A 21,403-nucleotide genomic window follows, 5' to 3' on the forward strand; every position below is an offset into this window, starting at 1 on the left:
GAATGTGGGGTTTCTATCCGTCAAATCACAACCTTAGTGCAAAATTGTAATCTTCCGATACTGATCTGCCCAAAAGAAACTGCGGCAAAATAACACCAAGTCTTGAATGAATATATTATATATTGCACTGCCATATAGAATACATTACCATTACGCTGTACTAGCAATTTGTATTACAACAATGAGTTAATCTTACAATGCGATGTTATGACGTGAGACAGTGAGGTACAGTGGCATACATGGAAATTGATACCAACTAAGTGTAATAAAACCATTGTTGTTTTCTGGTTCAGTATCTGCTACATCGCCATCATCGTGAAGATTTGGAAGAGAGGAAAAGGCATGGCATATGAGGACCACATTCCCCGCAGCCGCGCTTCGAGTGGTAAGAATTTTCCTAGAAGCTTTTGTAACATAAAGGTGGTTATCTAATAAGGCTTTTCATGGTTTTAAGTACGCATGAGCAGTGACTTGCATTTTGGGTAATATGTCAAAGGTTAAGACATAAGTAGAACGCATTTGGACATGTATAAAGCATGGTCTAGACAATGATTGTTTACAAGTCATCAGGGGCCTTAACCTTTGACATATGACCCACAATCCATCCGACTGCGCATTCTTACTTAGAACCGTGAAACCCTTTATACAACAATTGCAGTACCTTTTCATTTGACCGATATACAGTCAGTGTGCTGTTCACTGTCAGTATACATTGCTGTCTAAGCGACGCCTCAAGGGTGGAGCGATTAGTAAGTTAGGTTGCCAAAAAAATAGAAGATTAAGAACCCGGGAATGTATTCTTAAGGAACTTATTTTTGTTTCTGACATTGCCTTTCGAGGGGCGGTCGTATAACATAGCAGGGTAGAAATGTAATGCTTGGGGTAGGCGATAGTTTGAACACACAGCTTTTTACAATACATAATCTGCTTTTCTTAATATTAGAATAAAGTTCAATATGTTACGTTTCTTTAAGACATTTTACAAGCTTTTAAGCTCTTTTTTAATTTTGTTCTGATACAGAACAGGACTCTAACTGGCTGCACACCTCTAACCTTGACGTTCGTGACCCCCTGAAGAAAACAAAATGGTCGCCTGACACCCAGCGGCGCTGTAGTAATAACGGCTTCACTAGTAGAGCCAAGGCCAGGACGATCAAGCTTTCTGTCGCCATCATTTTAGGTAGGTTTTCAGGGATTCGTGATAGAATGACGCTTATGGCGTGACAATCCATGATAAGTTACGTTCATATCGTGAATAATCCATGATAACGTTGCTCATATCCATGATAAAGTCCATTTCCAGTCTTTGATAAAGTGGCGTCCATATCTCTAACAATATTTGATAGAATGACGTTAATGTCGTGAACAGTCCACATGATTAAGTGAAGTTAATATCATGAATAATCCATGATTAAGTGAGGTTCATATCGTGAATAATCCATATGATATATTGACGTTCATATCGTGAATAATCCATATGATATAATGGCGTTCATATCGTGAACAATCCATGATAAAGCCACTCTCATACTGTGATAAAATCCATGACAACGTTGCGTTCATATCGTGAAATATCCATAATGGATTGACGTTCATATCCATAATAAAGTCCATTTCAAACCATTATAAATTGGCGTTCATATCGTGATCAATCCAAGATAAAGTGCTGTTTATATCGTCAACAATCCATGATAAAGTGCCGTCCATATCGTGACATATCAATGATAAAGTGACATTCATATAGTGAACAATCAATCATAAAGTGACTGTCATATCGTAAAAGATCCATGACAAATTGACGTTCACATCGTGAAATATCCATAATAAGATGGCGTTCATATCGTAAACGATCCATGACAAAGTGACATTCACGTCGTTCGTCTTTGTGATACCTTGCTAATGGTAGGTTCAGTGAACTTGTATTGCATCTTGCTTGAATTGAGAGAAATATCCTCGGTTGAATCCCCCCAGCATTCATCTGTTGCTGGAGCCCCTACTTCCTGTTTGACATACTGGATAACTATGACGCACTTCCGGACACCCAGGCTAAGAAGGAAGCCTCCCTCATCATCCAGAACCTACCGGCTCTCAACAGCGCCATCAACCCCATCATCTACGGATTCTTCAGCACAAAACTCTACAGAAAGTTGCGGTAAGGTCGGCGTTGAGCTTTGAAACACTTTAAAAACATTTTGTTGAGAAAGGCAGTGTCTTTTTGTCCTTTTAGTAGTTTTAGACGTTGTTTATGATCTTTATAGATAGGTGAAATAATTTTCAGATAAAACTTGAAAATGTAGAGATGATTGAGATTAGAGAGAAAAACATACAAATGCGGCAAACGGAGCATAGAGATACAGATGCATCATCACATCCACCAGCAATAATACTCTGTCGACGGGGGTTACCCTCCGGTCACAGAGTAATAGGTTTGCTTTGAATACTTTTACCAAAATGTGCCTAGCGGAAGCTTCGTCTTCTAATCATCCTACTGAACATACATCACATAATTATGTCCGTACTGACATTCCCCGTGATAGCAAATGCACCTAACTATCATTTAGTCTATCTTTCCCCTGTAGTAAAATCGCAATCATCAACTGGATCGCCGTGCACATATTCCGTCTTCCTGAGACCCATGGCGAACAGCCTAGAGGCAGCAGGAGACCGGGCAGTATGGGGGCCCATCTGGAGAGAACAACCCCCATGCCCGATGCGTCTACAGACTTGTCCTCGGCCTTTTCTTCCCGAAAGATCTCTAAAAATACGGATCTAAATAGTTGCATCTATCTCAATCCACGACCTGGGAACGCCGGTCTGAGACCAACTGCTATCAGATCGGCGACACTTTTGCAACCACCTGACGTTGATGACGTCGCCGCCCTCCGCCGCGCTCCTCCAATCACGCTTCGTGTCATAACGGAACAGACTGGGTTTGAAAGACGGCGGTCCAATCAGGAAGCCGGTATGCCACAGAACGTGTTTGATGCGGTGACGCCGCAGGCTTTGCTCCGGCGCTGTCTTTCTGCAGCCGAAATAACGACCGCTGTTTGAAACCAGCTCTATATATACTTTGATCTTCTAAGAGGTCCTACTGGCAGGAACTGTAGGATCTCCTTATTTTATGGGAAGATGCTTTAAGCATAAAGATGCTCAAAGATGTAGGGGCAGATTTCTATCAAGACAAACGATGAATTCTACGCAGGACTGCGCTTATGTTTGTGGGTTTTTTTCTTCCTTTTTCTTCCTTTGCTAAATATATTGGCCACGAAACATCTTGAATAGGTTAAGTTCAGTTATGTACAAGATTTTCGTTTACCGGGATATTCAAACAATGTTGAATACGCATGATTTAGAGTATGCATCTAAATTTTCTTTCTATATTCCTTTGGCGAAACATTAAGACAACGAAACGTATGTGAGTTGCAAAGTTGTGTGGATTTATGCTATAGCAAGTATATCGTTTGAAATTCATGGACGCCCTTCCTATGTATATGAATCGTACACAAGGACTTACACGTCCATTCCATTTCCGGATTCCTATTGCTGAACACTAAGACTATGAGACGTACTGTCTTGACGCCTATAAGCTGTACATATGGAGAGATTTGTTCTGTAGAAAAACATCGTTTGCCTGGATATCCAAATATCGAAAGAGGCTTGGCTGCCTTATCCAAATGCTTGATACCCCCGCCACAAGGTACCTTTTTTCATCACTTCTTGTGGATCTCGTCGTAAATTGTACTAAAAGCTAAGTGGGTTTTTACGATTTTTGTGCGGTTGGATTTTACCTACAAGAAAAAAAATGCCGAAACCGACGAATCCTGATATGAACCCATGAGAAGAAACGAAACTGCTTTTTTATTCATCGAAATATTGACATATGTTCCTTTATGGAGTTACCAGACTTGACGTGAACTTTAAGGGCCGCTTGGTCTGTGAGATGATATTTGTGCCCAACGTTTCTCAACAAGACAATGTCGTAGAGATGTTGGATCGGTAAAAAATATCTAATAGTCCTATTTGATGCAGATTAGTAATTATACATATTTTGACTTGTGATGCATACGTATCCTGGCAGTATTGTACTCGTCAAACTTTTATTATAATGATAAGTATTCTTCCATTCTTTGCATTCTCATCGACAAATATGATAATAGTCAGAATTAAAACAAACTTTACAAAAAGTGTGAAACTTTTGCACATGTTCACAAAATTGGCTCAATTTTCTAGCTCAGATTGCCTCAGTCTAGTGAGATACCCTGTTTTGAAACTTTTGGCATCTAGTGTCTTACTATATTTGCCATGTATATATACGACGAAAGATTTGTGTCCAATGGGTACTTATAAAAAAAAGACGAATGGATATGTAAATAGAAGAGATATCACGGGTTAAAAGGAATATCAGGCAAAAAATTTATTTGGATGACCCTGTAGCTCAATTGCGGCTTTACAGTTGAGCTACTGGTTTACTTTAGTTGGTAACTGGAAGATTCCGGTTCAATTACGAGAAAGGGCTTCGTCTTTTGAAGGGACTTAAAATGGGTGTCCCGTGTTTCAAATAGGAATACCTTCCAGTTGAAATAGCACAACAAACAGGGCGACTTTAAGAAACAAAATTAAGACAACGACAAGACATGGATGATGATGATGATGTGTCAGTTAGCTTCTTAGAACCCTTTCAAAAATTGTGGTAACTTGTTGGTAACGTGACAGTGGCGGAAGTGTTCTCGAGTTATAATCGGTATACAATGACGGTTTAAACTGTTTGATTGAATGTGCTGTTCCCAGTATCAGATATGTTTGACGTCACAGATATTATCAAGTAAGGAAAGTCTTTTGGACGGATTTCCTGTTTCAGAGATATGGACTGTGTTATATCTAGGCCATTCTTATTTGATTATACGGATGGCGTTCACATTAGCCTGAAATTTCAGTAGTTTCCTAAACAAGGTAACCTTTTGCCAAATAAAACCTCTATTTTTCTTGGCACGCTTGCATCAGTTTTAGGGTACCCATATGATGTAAACCGTATAGTTAGTATGGCCTTATGTATGTAATGTTTATTACTGTTGTATGTGTGACATTGGGTTTAAGTTTATTACAGATACGAAGGATGGCAAAGTTGTATCTTTTATTACTCACAAAGTGTCATATGATACTACATCAACATTTTACTTCATGCAATATATTTTTGAGTCTGTTGAACTCACCTATTACTGTAATAGTACTCACAAACATCAAATACAATTATTATTCCTCTGGTATATATCATGTGTTTTGTTATGATTTATCATATAATAACTGTCTAATGGAGCATTATACGACCAGCGTACTGTTGTAACCAAGTGTTCAAGGCTTTCATAAATTGTAATGAATTCTTAATCATGAGTATCTCATTGGGTTTTCTGATGAGACCTTCTCTTGCAAGGATCATATGATTATGATGTATATTACACGTAGCATACAAAGTACTGAATTTAAACATTTAAGGTATGTACATTACACATTACAATGTTCAAGTACTAATACATTCTCATATAGTCAACATCCAACATTTTCAAGGGTATATTTTTGTGACTAAATTAAACATTTCTGGCCCGTAAAACATCAAATTGAACCTTTTTTTTATATTCAACTAAATACATTCGCTACTAAATAACGTGTAAAAGCTAACTTTACGCTATGATATGCTAGATCTGACTCGTTCATATAGATCAAGAATTTGCCCCAAGCAATTCATAGCACGCTATAATTTTTCTGGCTCAGTGCTACAATCACATTGTGTGACGTGAGTAGATATATTGATATGATATGCATCATTAGTTAATAATCAGTCACTTTATCAACATCAAAGTAAGAGGAGGCGAGAACGATTATTTTACTTTTAATCAGGGGTGATCAATTTGCATAAAACGAATGCCTGGAAAGTAATGACTCCAATGATTTGTAATTTGGAGGATATTGATAAAAGGCTTCATACTATAAAGTTGTGCCTCAAAATTTGAGTTGTGCTTATTATTTCTGGGTTAGGCCGAGAACATATTGATCACCCCTCGTAGCATTAGCAACGTACAACCACCCACACAAATTGACTCATAAAACCCCCAGTGCTGCCATTTAAAGTGTACTTCATACTGAATACGATTGACTTAATTAATAGTCTCTCTATCGGAGACTTACTTTTGAATAGGGTGCTATACACTAATCGTTTCATCTACGCTGAAGTGTGTATCAGATCTGCAGTGGATGCCACTTGAAGAATAATATCCGAACCATCAATAATGTATAAGATGAATTTAAAACTGGTTGGCGTACCGACTACTAAGTATCTAATATCAGCTTAAATACCAGAGTAGCAATAGACATCCATTCAAGTGCCAGAGTTATCAACCTACAATAGATGTTTCACAAATCATTTTCCCTCAAAACATCAACTGTCGTACGTAGAATTGAACTTGTTGCCGCTAAGTACTAAAAGAGCATCCTGCTTTAATAGCTCAATGCTTAAAACAGCAGTTACAGCTAGATGTACAAAGGTGAGGTGCGACAGGTCGATCAGTGTAATAGTTATAACCAGCTGCTGCCGCGCCATGTGCCTGCGAAGCTGGTGTGTTACGCCAAAGGGCGGTTAAATCGACTCTATCATACAATATACAGACAATAACATTATACTTGATACAGCTATATGGATATAGAATACATACAGATACTGATACAAAACTTCACTAGGAGTAATTTAAACGAATGACGTTCGGTAAGGCTGGGATCTATGAATATATTGTCCGTCACAAAGAGGCCATATTTCAAACGACAAATTCACGACTAGAACGTTCTCAAATTGTATCACATTGTCGTACATCTATTTCCGTCCGAATCTATTTTTGAACATGAAGATCTTACAGGTTAAGTCAAGCAGATATCTCACTGGCCATGGGCTGTGCTAAATTGAACTAGGGAACTGCGCCAGTTTACGAATTTGTGCCAATTGCGAATTAGTGTCAATTTACCCTTGCGACGCATTTGCGTATGAAGCCCAGATGAGTCAAACAAAACAGCCGCTCCCGGAATGCAACGATCTCTGTTTCGATACAAGATACATTTATTGGTAATTGTAGTGTTGCAACTGAATTTAAAAAAAAACAATGTACAACGACTAAAGATTAATTCAAAAGACATTTTGCAATGCTAAAATGATTTCTGCCATTTTGAACCACTTTGTACTCTGTCCGGCGCTGGTTTGCGATTGTTTGCAAATGCCCTCCGGAATTTGGCCCAATTTGGTACAGTCCAGTGACATATGAGCAAGTTCTAGTTGTTCAAAGCGCACCGTCGTCCCGCATTAGAGGAAACGTCCCGTGATATGGACGAGGTGGTGGTCTGTGGCCCTATCACGGTCTCCTGTAGGGTGGACTGGAAGGTGCGGCGCCTCGGTGGGACGGCTCCTCCCTGGCCCTTCTTCTCCAGCTCTTCACAGTTAAAGATGCGCACAGCCACCCAGTCCACCCACTTGATTCTCCTGCAAACCCAGCACAACTGGTCAGTATCTGCATCTGGAATAACGGCCAGTGTGCTAGGGTATGTTATACATACCTACCATGGACAGGAAATGCGAGATGATATATTACTAGCCTTGCCAAAAGTTGGGCCGAGTTGGTAAAGGACCGAATTGTCCTTATCCCAAATTGTCAAAGATAGCATCACTGTACAGCATGTTTCTCTGATTACTATATTGATGACGTAATTGGGCTCAAATATTGGACGAGGTATTATCGCATGCCTTCAAGATTACTTTTCTGAAAAGTTGGTCACCAATCAAACCTTAACTGGCCGAGTTGACCAGTGTCTTGGGTCAACTGGCCAAGGGTGTTTGACATTGTAGACCAGGCATGACCAGGGTGTTATCATTAGGCCACGTTGAATGAGTAGTGTTGGTAAAGGGCCGAATCGTAAAGATCCATTTTTGGACCCAAGGCACAGAACCATAAAACATATCTCCTGTCAAGATTTCAGTTGCTAAATTGACTCCTCACATCCTCCAAAACATCATAAATGAATGAGACTTCTAGGAGATCTCTACCCGCCTGGTCACAGTAACAATGGCCTGGCAGTACAGCAGATGTCAGGAAGAGATTTGCGTATTAACTGTACTGATATCTCAAGTTTTAACAAATCCTGTCCACTAATTTTGTTGTTCGACACAGAAAAAAAAGACCTAGATAGTTACTGCAATCATAAAACACAATGCTGTACCACATACAGGTATTCACAGTTTGTTTTCACGCAAGAGCTCGTCTTGTTGTATCAAGACCTTTTGGGTAGTTTTACAGTACAGCCTTGGTCTTTAAGTGCTCTGGCCGTCTCGGCCAGTTTGCATCTAAGGACAATATTATGTGCCCCCTCACCTGAACTTGCCGCAGTTCTTGGTGCTGAAGAAGCCGTAGATAATGGGGTTGATGGCGCTGTTGAGAGCCGGTAGGTTCTGGATGATGAGGGAGGCACGCTTCTTAGTCTCGGACTCGGGCAGATCGCTGAAGTTGGTGATCATGTCGAACACGAAGTACGGGCTCCAGCAGGCAATAAATGCTACAAAGAAGCAGTAAAATGTTTATGATTGAAGCCATTTCAGTTAAAAGAAAACAGAACACTCCAGTATGTTTTTATGATACACGAAGTCACAAGAACCATTTACGTAAGATAGCAGTTGCTCAAACAAACTCGATATATTTGTATGCAGTTGCTTCACTCGCTTGTGTATTTCATTATCTGGATGTCTATAATTTGCATTGAAGAACAATTCGTTTGGCAAGGTTTGTACTAACTCTTGAATTTATGCTTGCGTAGACATATCTTGAGATTATGTAAGTCAAAATATTTTGAGATATGTACATCAAAAATGTTTTGAAGACTTCAGATGTTTGACTTTATCTTGAAATGCGCTGAGATGTTTTGACTTGATTATGTTGAGCTGTTTTGACTTAATCTTGAGATGTTCATCTTTAGATGCTTGATTTAATGTTTCGACGTAATCTTGAAATGCTTTGACGTAATCTTGATATGCTTTGACGTAATCTTGAAATACGCTATCCTGAAATGTTTCCGCGTAATCTTGAAATATTTTGACGCAATCCTGAGATATTTTAGGATGCTTGAAAAGATCTCAAGATAATTTTAATGAATTTCAACTTGTTTTGAAAGTATTTAAAATTATAAAAGGTAACTGAATGTTCAGGTTACCTGTGATGATTGCCAGCGATAGCTTGATGGTCTTTATCTTCGCCTTGGGGATGATTCCTTGAGAACTGGGCTGTCTCATGATCTTCTTACCTTTAGGTCCTAGTAACAAGACTTGGGCAATTAAAATAAAGATGGCATCATAACCAGAAATATGACTGTGAATGTTACAATGACAATGACAATCAACCTTCTTGCATATTCAAGGACAGCATTGATGATAAGCGATAATATTACTATAGTAAATGTGACTGTGTGTAGAAATATAATATCATTCCATCTGTATTTCGTAGTTCAGTTGTTGACATTTTGGGCTAAAGCGAGCTATAGAAACGAAAAAGACAAACATTGCAAAAATTCACACTTCCTGACCTACTTGTATTTTTTTCATTGTTATGTGTTTCTCGCTAATTCTGTCTATAGATTCATATTCCTGCCTATGCAACTTTGTATCTGGAATGAGCCAACTGGAGGGAACAACTTTGAACCCGAGCCAAGCTAACTATCCCATCTTGCCAGCCTCCATTTGCCATCTACAGTATCACATCCTGTCAATCTCCAATATTCAAATTATTGCATACACATACCAAAAGATACAAACAAACAAGCAAACACATAGACCATTCACCGCATCATATCCTGTCAATCTATAATATTCAAATTACTGCAGACACACACCAAAACAAACAAACAGGTAATTATAAACAGACCATCTACCATATCGCATCCTGTCAAGCTACAACATTCCAATGATTGCGGACACACACCAAAACAAACACAGACCGAACACAATACCATAGATCAGGAAAAACAACGTGTTACAGTTATCAGAGAGGTACCTCGCAGACTGCCGACGCAGCCTCGCTTCTTGACGGGGCTGTCGTCATCATTCCCGTCCGGGGAGCCTTTGTTGTTAGACTGAGTGAAGGTGCGGGGGGTCATGGGGATGCACTTTTCTGTCAAGCAAAATAATGGTTATCTAGATTATTAATATAAATGTGAAGGCAAAGGTAGTACAAATGAATTAATAAGAACTGTTAATTGAAACGACTAAGTGAGAGAAAACAACATATATCAACTAATGAATATGTAAGTGAATACGTAAAAGCTAATTAGTAGAACTAAAGTGATAAAGTACATAACGTGATGACACTAGACAGTCTAGACAGAAAAAAAAAGAAAGAACGTCATTTGTTACCGGGTCCCGGGTTTATTTTAAGTCCGACTTAATTCGACCCGGTGCCTAATCGGGCCCCAAAATATCCCGGGAGCCACAAGGTGTCCCAAGGGGCCCTGATGGTATCACGCTCGAAAGTAACAAACACAGCCCGTTGACTGCTCGGCATAGCTCCTTTCTCACTTGGGACCTAAGCCTAAAGTAGCAGTTTCACACCGCATGTGTATTGTTTATGGGCTTGGGCAGTAAGGAGAAGGTTAAATACAGAGTCGCTTACCTCCGATAAACTTGCGCTCCTGGACAAGCTCCTTGCTGCGTCTCCAGATCTTTACCACGATGAAGATGTAGCAGGTACTGTACATCAAGAGATAATAAAATATCTGAACTGTACAAAGGTCCATCAAAAGTAATGGCATCGGTTTTCGTTGCTATGGTGGAGTAAGTACTAGTAACAGGACAGGTCACGTATTCAGCAAATGGCCCAAATGCCATACCTCACTTTATCTTAACAGTTGTAAAGGAGGAATTGTTGGGAGCCCAGAGATCAAAATTCACACGTAACCTATCGGGACATTTTTCTTGATACATATATGTGATACCAGTTTCCTATACTAACTGTAAGTTTGTCAGATCTAGAGGAACTTAAATATCTTCTAACAGACTTCCAGGGGTGTGATACTATTAAAATCAACATAGTCTCTCATAAAAATCTTAACAACAATTTGAGTTTTCAATTTTAATAAGATAAATCCTTTTACCTTTGTGCCAAATTCCCCAAATTATGCAATTGACCGCAGTGCAATTCGTTTGTTTCTAATATACATTAAGTCGAATAATCAGACCGCCGGTTATCAACTCACGAAAACTAGAGCATACGGCAAATATATAGTTTGTTTGGACTGTTCAAAACTATCAATATCAATAATTTTTCTACAAAGGCTGAATTTGGACATCTTATTTTTTTTACCTGATGATGACCAGTGGAATGAAGAACACCAGTGTGGTCACGATGGTCATGTAGGGTATCCAGTACCAGTCCTCCGGCCACGTGGCCCAACACTGCCACTCCCCGTTGTCCAGTTTGGTCTGGGCAAAGATGACCGGGCTGGGGATGGAGAATAAGGCGGCCAGTCCCCAGGCCACACAGATCATCGCCTTGGACTTGCGATCTGTAGCGGACAAAAATTAAGAAAAAAAAATCAGAAACAAAATAGCCCCCTACGCTGGTCTACAGTAATCTCCAAGCAGATCCTGAGGTAGCGTAAGATAGTATGAAAGCTGCCAGAGGAGCAAAGCCTGCCTAGGAGTGTATCTTAACCAAGTGGCTGATGACTCCCTTTGGCCAGCTGTACTTCTTTGCCAGCTTTGATACTATCTAATGACACTGGTAAATCTACCTGGAGATTACCATACTGTCCAAGTTAAAAACTAATGGACGCCAAATCCTACAGGCCAAATCCCACCTTCTGAGATTCTGAGAGAATTACAGCATGTCCAGAACACGAGATATCAAACCGGTTTTTCTGCAGTATATCCACATACCAAAATATAAAAACAACCTAGTAAATACAAATACGTTTGCATGTGTTCACACAATCTCTGACAATTACTACAACACTTCTACAGACCATACATAGTAGCATCTATCAACATAAGTCCAATTTCAAGCTGGGTGGAGAGTTTGTAAGTTCTTTTATCATGACAATGCACGGGAAAGCCGCCTTTCTTGGCAAGTTGCCTTGTACATTCCAGACGCCCTCCCACGCCTGAAACACTGCCAAGAAAAAGCAACAAACATGTCTCAAGAAGAGACAGTACAAAGCTTCCTTTGGTGTCATTCCTATAACATACCATCCACAAGGCACTATTATTCAAGATAGCTTTAAAGACTTAACAGTAATGGTATCATGATGAGACAGCCGTGCCAACGGAAGCCGAACGTGAACAAGGGTATTAAAAGTCGTCGGTGTTTTACAACTTTTCCCAATTCAGTCTGTCATTTTCTACGCCTAATTGAACTCATAGGAAACAGGTAATTAGAAAACGAGCTTGCATTTCTCAAGGCGAGAAAAAGCGAGCTTTTTAGCTAATTGGCAAAAGAGCGTTCTTTCAAGTTGACTAGAATACTAATTGTCCATCCGGTATTGATGTGAAGTCAAGAAGCCTCAGAGGTTTCCGGAGGACACCGAAAAACACGATTACAGGGTTGTTACTTAAGGCACTAATGGACCATTGGGCTCAATTTATTTCATTAAGATTTTCAACGTTAAAAATAACCTTCTCTGAAATTTCCCAAACCATTCGTTCTGTTTTGCCCGTTCAATGTCATAATGACCCACACGTAAATGTAGCTGCCTAGTATAAGATTACAAAGGGTTTGAAAACATTCCCGATTAGGGATAGTGTAGAGATTTTATTTCACTATCATCAGTTTGTATCATTTGCATTTTATATAATTGATTTCTTGTGTAAGTCGCCCCTTTCTCGTTAAACGATGGTATCACCAAGCACTTGTTACTCTGTGACGAAGGGTAACCTCCAGTAACAGAGTATTGTTGTTGTCCGATGTGATGAGAGATCTCGTCTAAATATCTTCATGTTCCCTTTGCCGCATCCGTTTGTAGTTTTTTTTCCTGTTCGTCGTTATTCGTTTGTATGGTAACGTTCAAATAATGGGCATAATATATATTTTTGTAACTGATTTTGTAACAAATTATGATCTTACCATGTGCAAAGCGCATAGGATGAATGATGGCGTCATAACGATCCACACTCAGCGCCACCAGTACATATGTAGATCCGTACAGCACTCCACCCTTTAAGTGAACAGTACAAATCTTAGGTTATGCTTTAAAAACATATTTCATAACATCTTGCTACCCTGGAGGTAGCGAAGCTGTTTTAATCACATACTTAGAGGATCGCTATGAATATTCTCAAAGAAAGTGAATACCACCATCTTTCCTGATAAGAAAAAAGTATTGTTTTTTTTTTCTTGTGTGTTCTTCTACTTCTTCTGCCAGGAACCAATCAGAACTTTGAACTGCTGTTGGCTCAGCATGATAACGAAAAACTAGACTCGAATATTAGCAAATATGGATAAGATATTAGCTGTTGTAGCAAATATGAATGAAAAATTAGCTGCTGCAGCAAATTGTGGTAATTTTGGCCTTGTGTGCGAGTAGCTTGATAAAAGGCAAACTGCACTGAGGGAATCATCCTGCATTTCCTCGAAAATGTTGCACTTCTACTTACACTCTTCTAGTTTGATACCAGAAATACCACGCTTTACGTGACATAAAGATTATGATAAAAATAGTAAGTTAATTCAAATACATAGCACAATGAAATAATCAAAAGCTCCGGATATGATGCAAATTTCCGGATATGTCACTATTTGTAATGTACATTTGTATATAAACCAGAAACTTTGTTTGATTAGCAAAAATGACGCAGGGTGTAAATAGGTGTTAGTCCAGAGAATTTTATGTATCATTTAAGCACATGCAATATACCAATTTCTTGTAGTAAAAGGCATATCATTATATATGGAAAAGCTGGCTAAAATTTACCTGTATGTATTTTATAAGCTTGCACATGAAGTCCCCAGCAATCCACTCCACCGTGAACCTGTGCACAAGGTCTGGTAGCACGTTGAACAGTCCTGCTCCAAGATCTGATCGAGCCAAACACAAACGCATTATATGATTAAGGTTAGAAAAACAAGGCGATATTGTTTCATATATTTAATTGTCGTCTGTTATAGACATCTGGTTATTTTTGGGAAGATCTGTGCTGTACAAGAGGTTTGTCAGTAAACATGTAGATCTGTTTCTGCCAGTTGTACAAAGTCCTCTTGGGATATGTTTCACATTATATACATGAAATATGATTTTCGTTTTTACATTTACATTGCAATGACTGAAACTGTTCTTCCTTGTCCTTTGTGCTCAACATCATCTACATTTAACCAACAACCCTGTCCTTAGTACTGAACTGCAAACACTATCCACATACAGCTAAAAAGAGATTTCCTTGGTGCTGGACACAATCCAAACACAGGAAAACGCACCTGTCATTAATGCTGAACAGTGAACATTATCCATACACATGCAAAAATACCCGTCCTTGGTGCTGAACACCACCCACACAGGGAAACACACCTGTAATTTATGCTGAACACAATCCAAACATAAACAAACACATCTGTCTCAATCCTTATCAATGTTCTTAGTACTGAACACTATCCAGGCACGGGCAAATAACCCTGTCCTTGGTGCTGAACACCATCTATTAGCATATGCTTCACGCTATAGTGCCCCACGGAAGACCGGTTATGCAATACCAGCTATTTATACAGTACAGATCCGGGATTTAAATGTTCAGCTTTGAATCTTTTGTGTCTGGTGTTTTTTCTTCGCATCCTAATACCTCATGTTAGCCTTGGGGAAAGACAGTGAACAGCTAACCATCACCAGAATCTATCTCATGCAGATTTTGGCAGGTTGCCTATCTTTGTTCGTAAAAGTTTACTTCTTGTCTACAGTGCATTACATCAAGGGATAAAAAGACGGATGAAAGTAATAAAATTTAGTCGTGTAAGTTCGTAATAGTATATATCATAGTCCTTATCTGGCTTTTAGTTTGTCTAAGATCGTTTTATCACAGATGACTGACGTAGTAAACTTAAGCCGAAATGCAACAGTTAGATATATTTAGAAATACAAAATACCGGATGATGATTCCTCTGCAAACACTTACGTAGTATTTAAAGTAACCAATTTCTTGCTATCACATAATGCTTTATATACCCAGAGGGACAATTATCAACTTCATCAGAATTAATGTTGCTTTTAGTGTATGCATTCGGGTATTTGGAATTGAGATTGTCTTTATCATTTACAGTTGACTAGATCTTTCCAGGATGAGTTTCTACGTAGCACATAATCTCCATATACCCTGGTGGGCATTGTATACAGTCCATAAACATCAATCAGATAGACATAGGTAGGTTATTACAAAAGATAATAAACATTTCTTGGCTTACGTGTGTTGTTTAATGGGCACTTTGGCTGCACGCATATGGGCTACTCATTTGTGTTGTATCTTTGTGACAAAATCGTGACACAACTCTGATAATTTCACTTACTTACGTTTCATTTCTTTTCATCGAATCTTGTTAAGCCATGATGGTACAAAAACAGTAAGCCAGTGTATCAATCAATAGAATCGATACTTTTGATGTGCATCATGCTTTCACTGATAAGCTAAGGGCACAACCCACCGTACGTGCAAATACGTGCTGTCTACGTGCCAAAACGTGGGCAATCTTTTGGGATCCGTAAGTGGTAAGTACCGCCTTTGTTCGAACTCGTAGGGAATCGAAGGATTTTGGAGCACGCAGACACGCCGTAGAGCTTTACGTGCAGCCAAAACTTTGTGCCAAAACTTTGTGCCAAAACTTTGTGCCAAAACTTTGTGCCAAAACTTTGTGCCAAAACTTTGTGCCAAAACTTTGTGCCAAAACTTTGTGCCAAAACTTTGTGCCAAAACTTTGTGCCAAAACTTTGTGCCATCGGGCTGCGGATTCGACCCCCGTGCCAGTACGGGCGACGCGCCTGCCCTGTACAGCCTGAACGTTTTGAGAAATACGTAGCGGACGTGGCCTCCCAAGAAAACGTACGGACAAATTGCACGCACGGCGGGTTGTGCCCTTGGCTATAGCCACTGTCGGCAGGCATACAGATACGATTTATCGTGTGCAATTTGAAAATGTTCCGTTTTTGCTGACAGACAGATAATGATAATTCCGTCCCAGTTCCTGGCTGCTGAAACCGTAAATCATTTGGATTTTGATTTCTCCGTGACTTTGCCCAACAGCCTTGTTTTTGTTACCAAAGGGTGTTTTGTACCGCATATAAATTATCCTATCGTCATTTGGGGCATCTAAATTGCTTCATTTTTACAGGTTCATGGTGCTAAGCGTTGCTTTGGGATTTGTTGAGTCGGCGAAATGGATTACTCGATCGAAGAGGAATGAATTTGGTTGTACAATATGGCAAGATTCCATTACTTGAACAAAAGACTTGTCATAAATTATTAAATTTTCCAGTACTTTTCCTGGGCATTTATATGCACTATTTGAAGTGCCCATGCATTGGATACAAACTAAAGTGATGTTATCAAAATGGTCCCCTTTTTATCTATTCTCCGTCCATTTGTCCATTCATTCATGTTCCTTCCATTTGTTTGTTCATTTATTATATTTCTTTGTACCATTATTGCTGAACTGTGAAACCAGGCCTCCTTTGAAAAATAGCGACTAGACACTGAGTGAGCAATTCTGGTGGAAGAAAACTTGCTAAGACGTAACGTTATAGCACTAAAGAGGTATATCTAGTGGTGCGTACCTAAAGTCCGGACTTGGAATTGGACCTAAAAATGTTTTGGTCCAACAGGTCCAAAAAAAAACAACTAAATGTCCGGAGCCAAGTCCGGACTTGCAAAAATCAATCTGTCACTTATATTTCCTTTTTTGTTCTAAACCATCTAAAACCTTCCATAGACATTGAAATTTGCACTGGAAAAAGACAAAAAACATTCCGTGTTTACACTGACTGTATATTATTTTCATGTATTTTTCACATTGCATTTCAATTCATGCTAACATGCAATTTTATATGCTTTAAGTCCGGACCTGAACCTGAACTGCTGGACTTGAATCCGGACCTGAACCTGAAATTGAGTTTAGGTACGCACCACTAGACCACTATTCTGTATGTAGTTTGTGGCATTTTAACAAGCTATAATAATCCAGGGTGTGAAACATATTGTTTTCTTCCCCTGCATGCGATTGTTTTTGATATGTTATAAAGTTTCTCTCTAAGAGACGATGGGCGTTTCTCTCTAAGAGACGGTGGGCGTTATAAACTTCCTGGCACGTTTGACCAATTGATGACAACACGCATCACGTGTTAATAAGATCACGTGTTTACAACTCTCGTGCGTTTACATTCTGAAGTGATTGGTCATCAGTATTGATCCTGAAGAAGCCGACAGTTGTCGTTGAAAATTTGTTCCGTGTGTGCGTTTGTGTTGGAAGAAAGTTTAGAATTGTTCTAAGGTTCTCTATTTAAAAAAAAAAGAAGAAGAAATCCCTACCGGCGATAGCCAGGTTGGTGATGAAGAAGTTCATACGTGTCTTCTTGTGCCGCTCCATCCACATGACCAGTAGAACCAGGCTGTTCCCAACCACGATAAAGGCAAACAGAACCCATAGCGTCACAAGCTGCTCTGTCTGAAAAAAAAAAGCATACATCTTTACTGATTATGCCTAAGGGCGTGAACACATAGGTCGTGCGATCGTCGTACGATCGCTAACTTTGGGTATTTTGGAGGACAAAAATCGTCTGCAAAGTTCAACTGTCTTGGTACACAAAATGTTGTTTGGATCCATGGCGAGGGTTGGTTCTGTCACGGCTTCCTTGACAATCATATGGCATCAAAATCGTACGACGATTGCACGACCTATGTGTGACCGTAGGTGGTTAAGGTTACTGTAGCTATAATATTCAGGATTTTTTTTATTAAGTATTGGACGTGTATGTTCCTTTTTGATCCCCTGTACAGAGTCGATATTTTTGTGTCTACCCGTATACGTACCTATTTAAAAACGTTGTCAATAGATTGATATTTAGTGGGTGGGGAGCCCAAAAGGTCCCATTTGCAGGAAATGCAATTCAAGATTTGGTAGAAATAGTGATTAATCAGATATTGACATAAAGTTCATCTATTTAATATCCATGTCTTTTTTCAGTTAGATCTATACGTTTCACATAATCGTTGCTGCTTGATTTAAATGCATTTCGTTTGATTTTCAGAGATTTGACTGAACAAATGTTGTTCGAGAAAGCTCATAAAACTTCTTGGCAAACGACCCTGACTTTTATTTCGTTTTACAGGATAGATATCTTGTTAATGACTTGTTAACAAAAGCATGGGCATGGTTATCTCTTGCACACACACGCTGGCGTTCAACTGATAGGTCTATGATCAAGGCGATAATGACAATGAAATGGCCATTACACTATCAGAGTTGGTTATCGTGATCATCTGTCTCGTCTTATCGTTCTACGGAGTGTATTCTAGAGATGCTGATGTAAAAGAATGTAATTTCCTCTATTAAGATCAATCTTTGCTTGCCGCTATGTTATCACTGTAATTATCGATGAAGGTTAGACATCCAGATAATATAAGATACACCAAAAAGCAAATACTCAAGCTACTGGATATGGTTTTGGAAACGGTCAGAATTTTCAGATAGCATCCACTATCTTTTGCCGATTACACTGAATAAGATCTGTAATGTATCAGATACAGCATATTCCTCATATTATACATCTTACACATCTTCTATTTTGACTTTGAGAAGTGCCTATGACATGATTCTATGACATCAGTATCCGTTTTCCGAATTTTGTTTGTACTAATTTTGATATTTGTACTATTTACAGTATGGTCGTATACTTTTTTCTAGAAATGGACAAAAACGCTGGGATGCCATCCATATAACTGAGTTAATCAACTTTGACTAAGTTCCAATTGTGCTCTATCAACAGGATTGGTCGTTACTTATCCCATTTTTGGGGTCCTCAAAAAAAACTAGTTTGGAAACACATGTTAGAGATGCGCTTGTTAGGGTAGAAAACCTCAACCCATTGTTTTTTTTTTACCAAAAGATGATTCTTGAACCTCGTACTGGTAAAAAATGGGATAACATAGTTGCTGTCCATTTTTTTAACAAAAGATACCTATCGAATCTCTTACTGGTAAAGATGGGATAACACCCATGTGTCCCATTTTGTACTATATGAATAAATGGACTAAATAATCAAGTATCTATCATTCCTTTCCTGAAATATTAAGCTGATATCATTACCTGGTGGGTTGAGTAGATGGTCCCTCCCTTTGGCTCGTCAGTGGCTGTGCCGTTGGTACTATTGAAGAGAATGTCGGTCGCATTTTCGAGGGAAACATTCAGCGAAGACAGGGATCCTAACTCTTCCGCGCTGCCACCGGATGCAGAGCCATTGCCACCGCCGGCCATCGTCAATGCAAGGCCTCCGTGCTTAGCGGTGTTGTCCTAGGATGCAACCGCTACCAAAACCCTGTAAAGAATAAACGTCAAATTACTCTACAGGTATTGGCCTACGATGTAACCACTACCAAAACTCTGAAAAGAATAAACGTCGAATTACTCTACAGGTATTGGCCTACAATGCAACCGCTACCAAAACCCTGTAAAGAATAAACGTCAAATTACTCTACAGGTATTGGCCTACGATGTAACCACTACCAAAACTCTGAAAAGAATAAACGTCGAATTACTCTACAGGTATTGGCCTACAATGCAACCGCTACCAAAACCCTGTAAAGAATAAACGTCAAATTACTCTACAGGTATTGGCCTACGATGTAACCACTACCAAAACTCTGAAAAGAATAAACGTCGAATTACTCTACAGGTATTGGCCTACGATGCAACCACTACCAAAACCCTGAAAAGAATAAACGTCGAATTACTGTACAGGCATTGGCCTACAATGCAACCGCTACCAAAACTCTGAAAAGAATAAACGTCGAATTACTCTACAGGTATCGGCCCACAATGCAACCGCTACCAAAACTCTGAAAAGAATAAACGTCGAATTACTCTACAGGTATTGGCCTACGATGCAACCGCTACCAAAAGTCGGAAAAGAATAAACGTCGAATTAACCTACAGGTATTGGCCTACGATGCAACCGCTACCAAAACTCTGAAAAGAATAAACGTCAAATTACCCTACAGGCATTGGCCTACAATGCAACCGCTACCAAAACCCTGAAAAGAATAAACGTCGAATTACTCTACAGGTATTGGCCTACGATGCAACCGCTACCAAAAGTCGGAAAAGAATAAACGTCGAATTAACCTACAGGTATTGGCCTACGATGCAACCGCTACCAAAACTCTGAAAAGAATAAACGTCAAATTACCCTACAGGCATTGGCCTACAATGCAACCGCTACCAAAACCCTGAAAAGAATAAACGTCAAATTACCCTACAGGTATTGGCCTACGATGCAACCGCTACCAAAACCTTGACAAGAATAAACATCGAATTACCGTACAGGCATTGGCCTACAATGCAACCGCTACCAAAACTCTGAAAAGAATACACGTCGAATTACTCTACAGGTATTGGCCTACGATGCAACCGCTACCAAAACCCTGTAAAGAATAAACGTCGAATTACCGTACAGGCATTGGCCTACGATGCAATCGCTACCAAAACCCTGAAAAGAATAAACGTCGAATTAACCTACAGGTATTGGCCTACAATGTAACCGCTACCAAAACTCTGAAAAGAATACACGTCGAATTACTCTATAGGTATTGGCCTACGATGCAACCGCTACCAAAACCCTGTAAAGAATAAACGTCGTATTACCCTAAAGGTATCACACTGAGAACGGCCAATTTGTAAGATGGAGGTTTTAAAGTCTCCCAGAATGAACAAGCCATCTAAGAGCGATTTCATCTAAGATCTCTCGCTAGGCAAGCTGGCACATAATTGCAACCCATCACTGAAAATAAGCACTTGTGGGAGGTAGTTATTTATAAGAAGGCCACGGTCTAACTACAGAGTACAGTGTTTTACAGTAATAAGCATGAAACAGAAACTGTTGGTTTCCTTCGTACTCATTGGATGATTTCAGCAACTGTAAACGTCACTGAAAGTAAGCACCAATGGGAGGTAGTTATTTATGAGAAGGGCAAGGTCTAGCTACAGAGTAGGGTATTTACAGTAATAAGCATGAAATAGAAACAGTTAGTTTCCCACCACTCATTGGATGGTTTTTTAGCAGATCTAAACGTCACTGAAAATGAGCGCCAATGGGGGGTCGTTATGTATAAGTAGGAAAAGGTCTAAGTACAGAGTAGAGTTGTTTT

At 39.4% G+C, this 21,403-nt stretch overlaps 3 protein-coding genes across 3 annotated transcripts in view; 1 reads left to right on the forward strand and 2 right to left on the reverse strand.

Moving 5' to 3' along the window:
- LOC118406038 (neuropeptide S receptor-like) overlaps positions 1-3,494 on the forward strand; it is an 8,911-nt gene extending 5,417 nt beyond the window's left edge. The window contains exons 7-10 of the mRNA XM_035805892.1: positions 294-385; positions 1,022-1,180; positions 1,972-2,152; positions 2,580-3,494. Coding sequence (XP_035661785.1) covers positions 294-385; positions 1,022-1,180; positions 1,972-2,152; positions 2,580-3,051 — 904 coding nt within the window. The 3' untranslated portion in view covers positions 3,052-3,494. The remainder of the gene's footprint in view (positions 1-293; positions 386-1,021; positions 1,181-1,971; positions 2,153-2,579) is intronic.
- Positions 3,495-7,286: 3,792 nt separating this feature from the next.
- LOC118406039 (neuropeptide S receptor-like) lies at positions 7,287-9,313 on the reverse strand. The gene is made up of 3 exons (XM_035805894.1): positions 9,235-9,313; positions 8,403-8,583; positions 7,287-7,516 (listed from the first exon to the last, which is right to left on the reverse strand). The coding sequence occupies exons 1-3, from the start codon at positions 9,311-9,313 to the stop codon at positions 7,309-7,311; spliced, it is 468 nt and encodes a 155-aa protein (XP_035661787.1). The 3' UTR covers positions 7,287-7,308.
- A 189-nt stretch (positions 9,314-9,502) lies between these two features.
- On the reverse strand, positions 9,503-19,568 carry LOC118406040 (neuropeptide S receptor-like). The gene is made up of 8 exons (XM_035805895.1): positions 19,347-19,568; positions 17,570-17,705; positions 13,981-14,084; positions 13,134-13,224; positions 11,376-11,577; positions 10,686-10,762; positions 10,071-10,187; positions 9,503-9,555 (listed from the first exon to the last, which is right to left on the reverse strand). The coding sequence occupies exons 1-8, from the start codon at positions 19,512-19,514 to the stop codon at positions 9,503-9,505; spliced, it is 948 nt and encodes a 315-aa protein (XP_035661788.1). The 5' UTR covers positions 19,515-19,568.
- Between the last annotated feature and the right edge of the window lie 1,835 nt (positions 19,569-21,403).

Source organism: Branchiostoma floridae, chromosome 18, assembly GCF_000003815.2.
Source record: "Branchiostoma floridae strain S238N-H82 chromosome 18, Bfl_VNyyK, whole genome shotgun sequence".
Classification (NCBI taxonomy): domain Eukaryota; kingdom Metazoa; phylum Chordata; class Leptocardii; order Amphioxiformes; family Branchiostomatidae; genus Branchiostoma; species Branchiostoma floridae.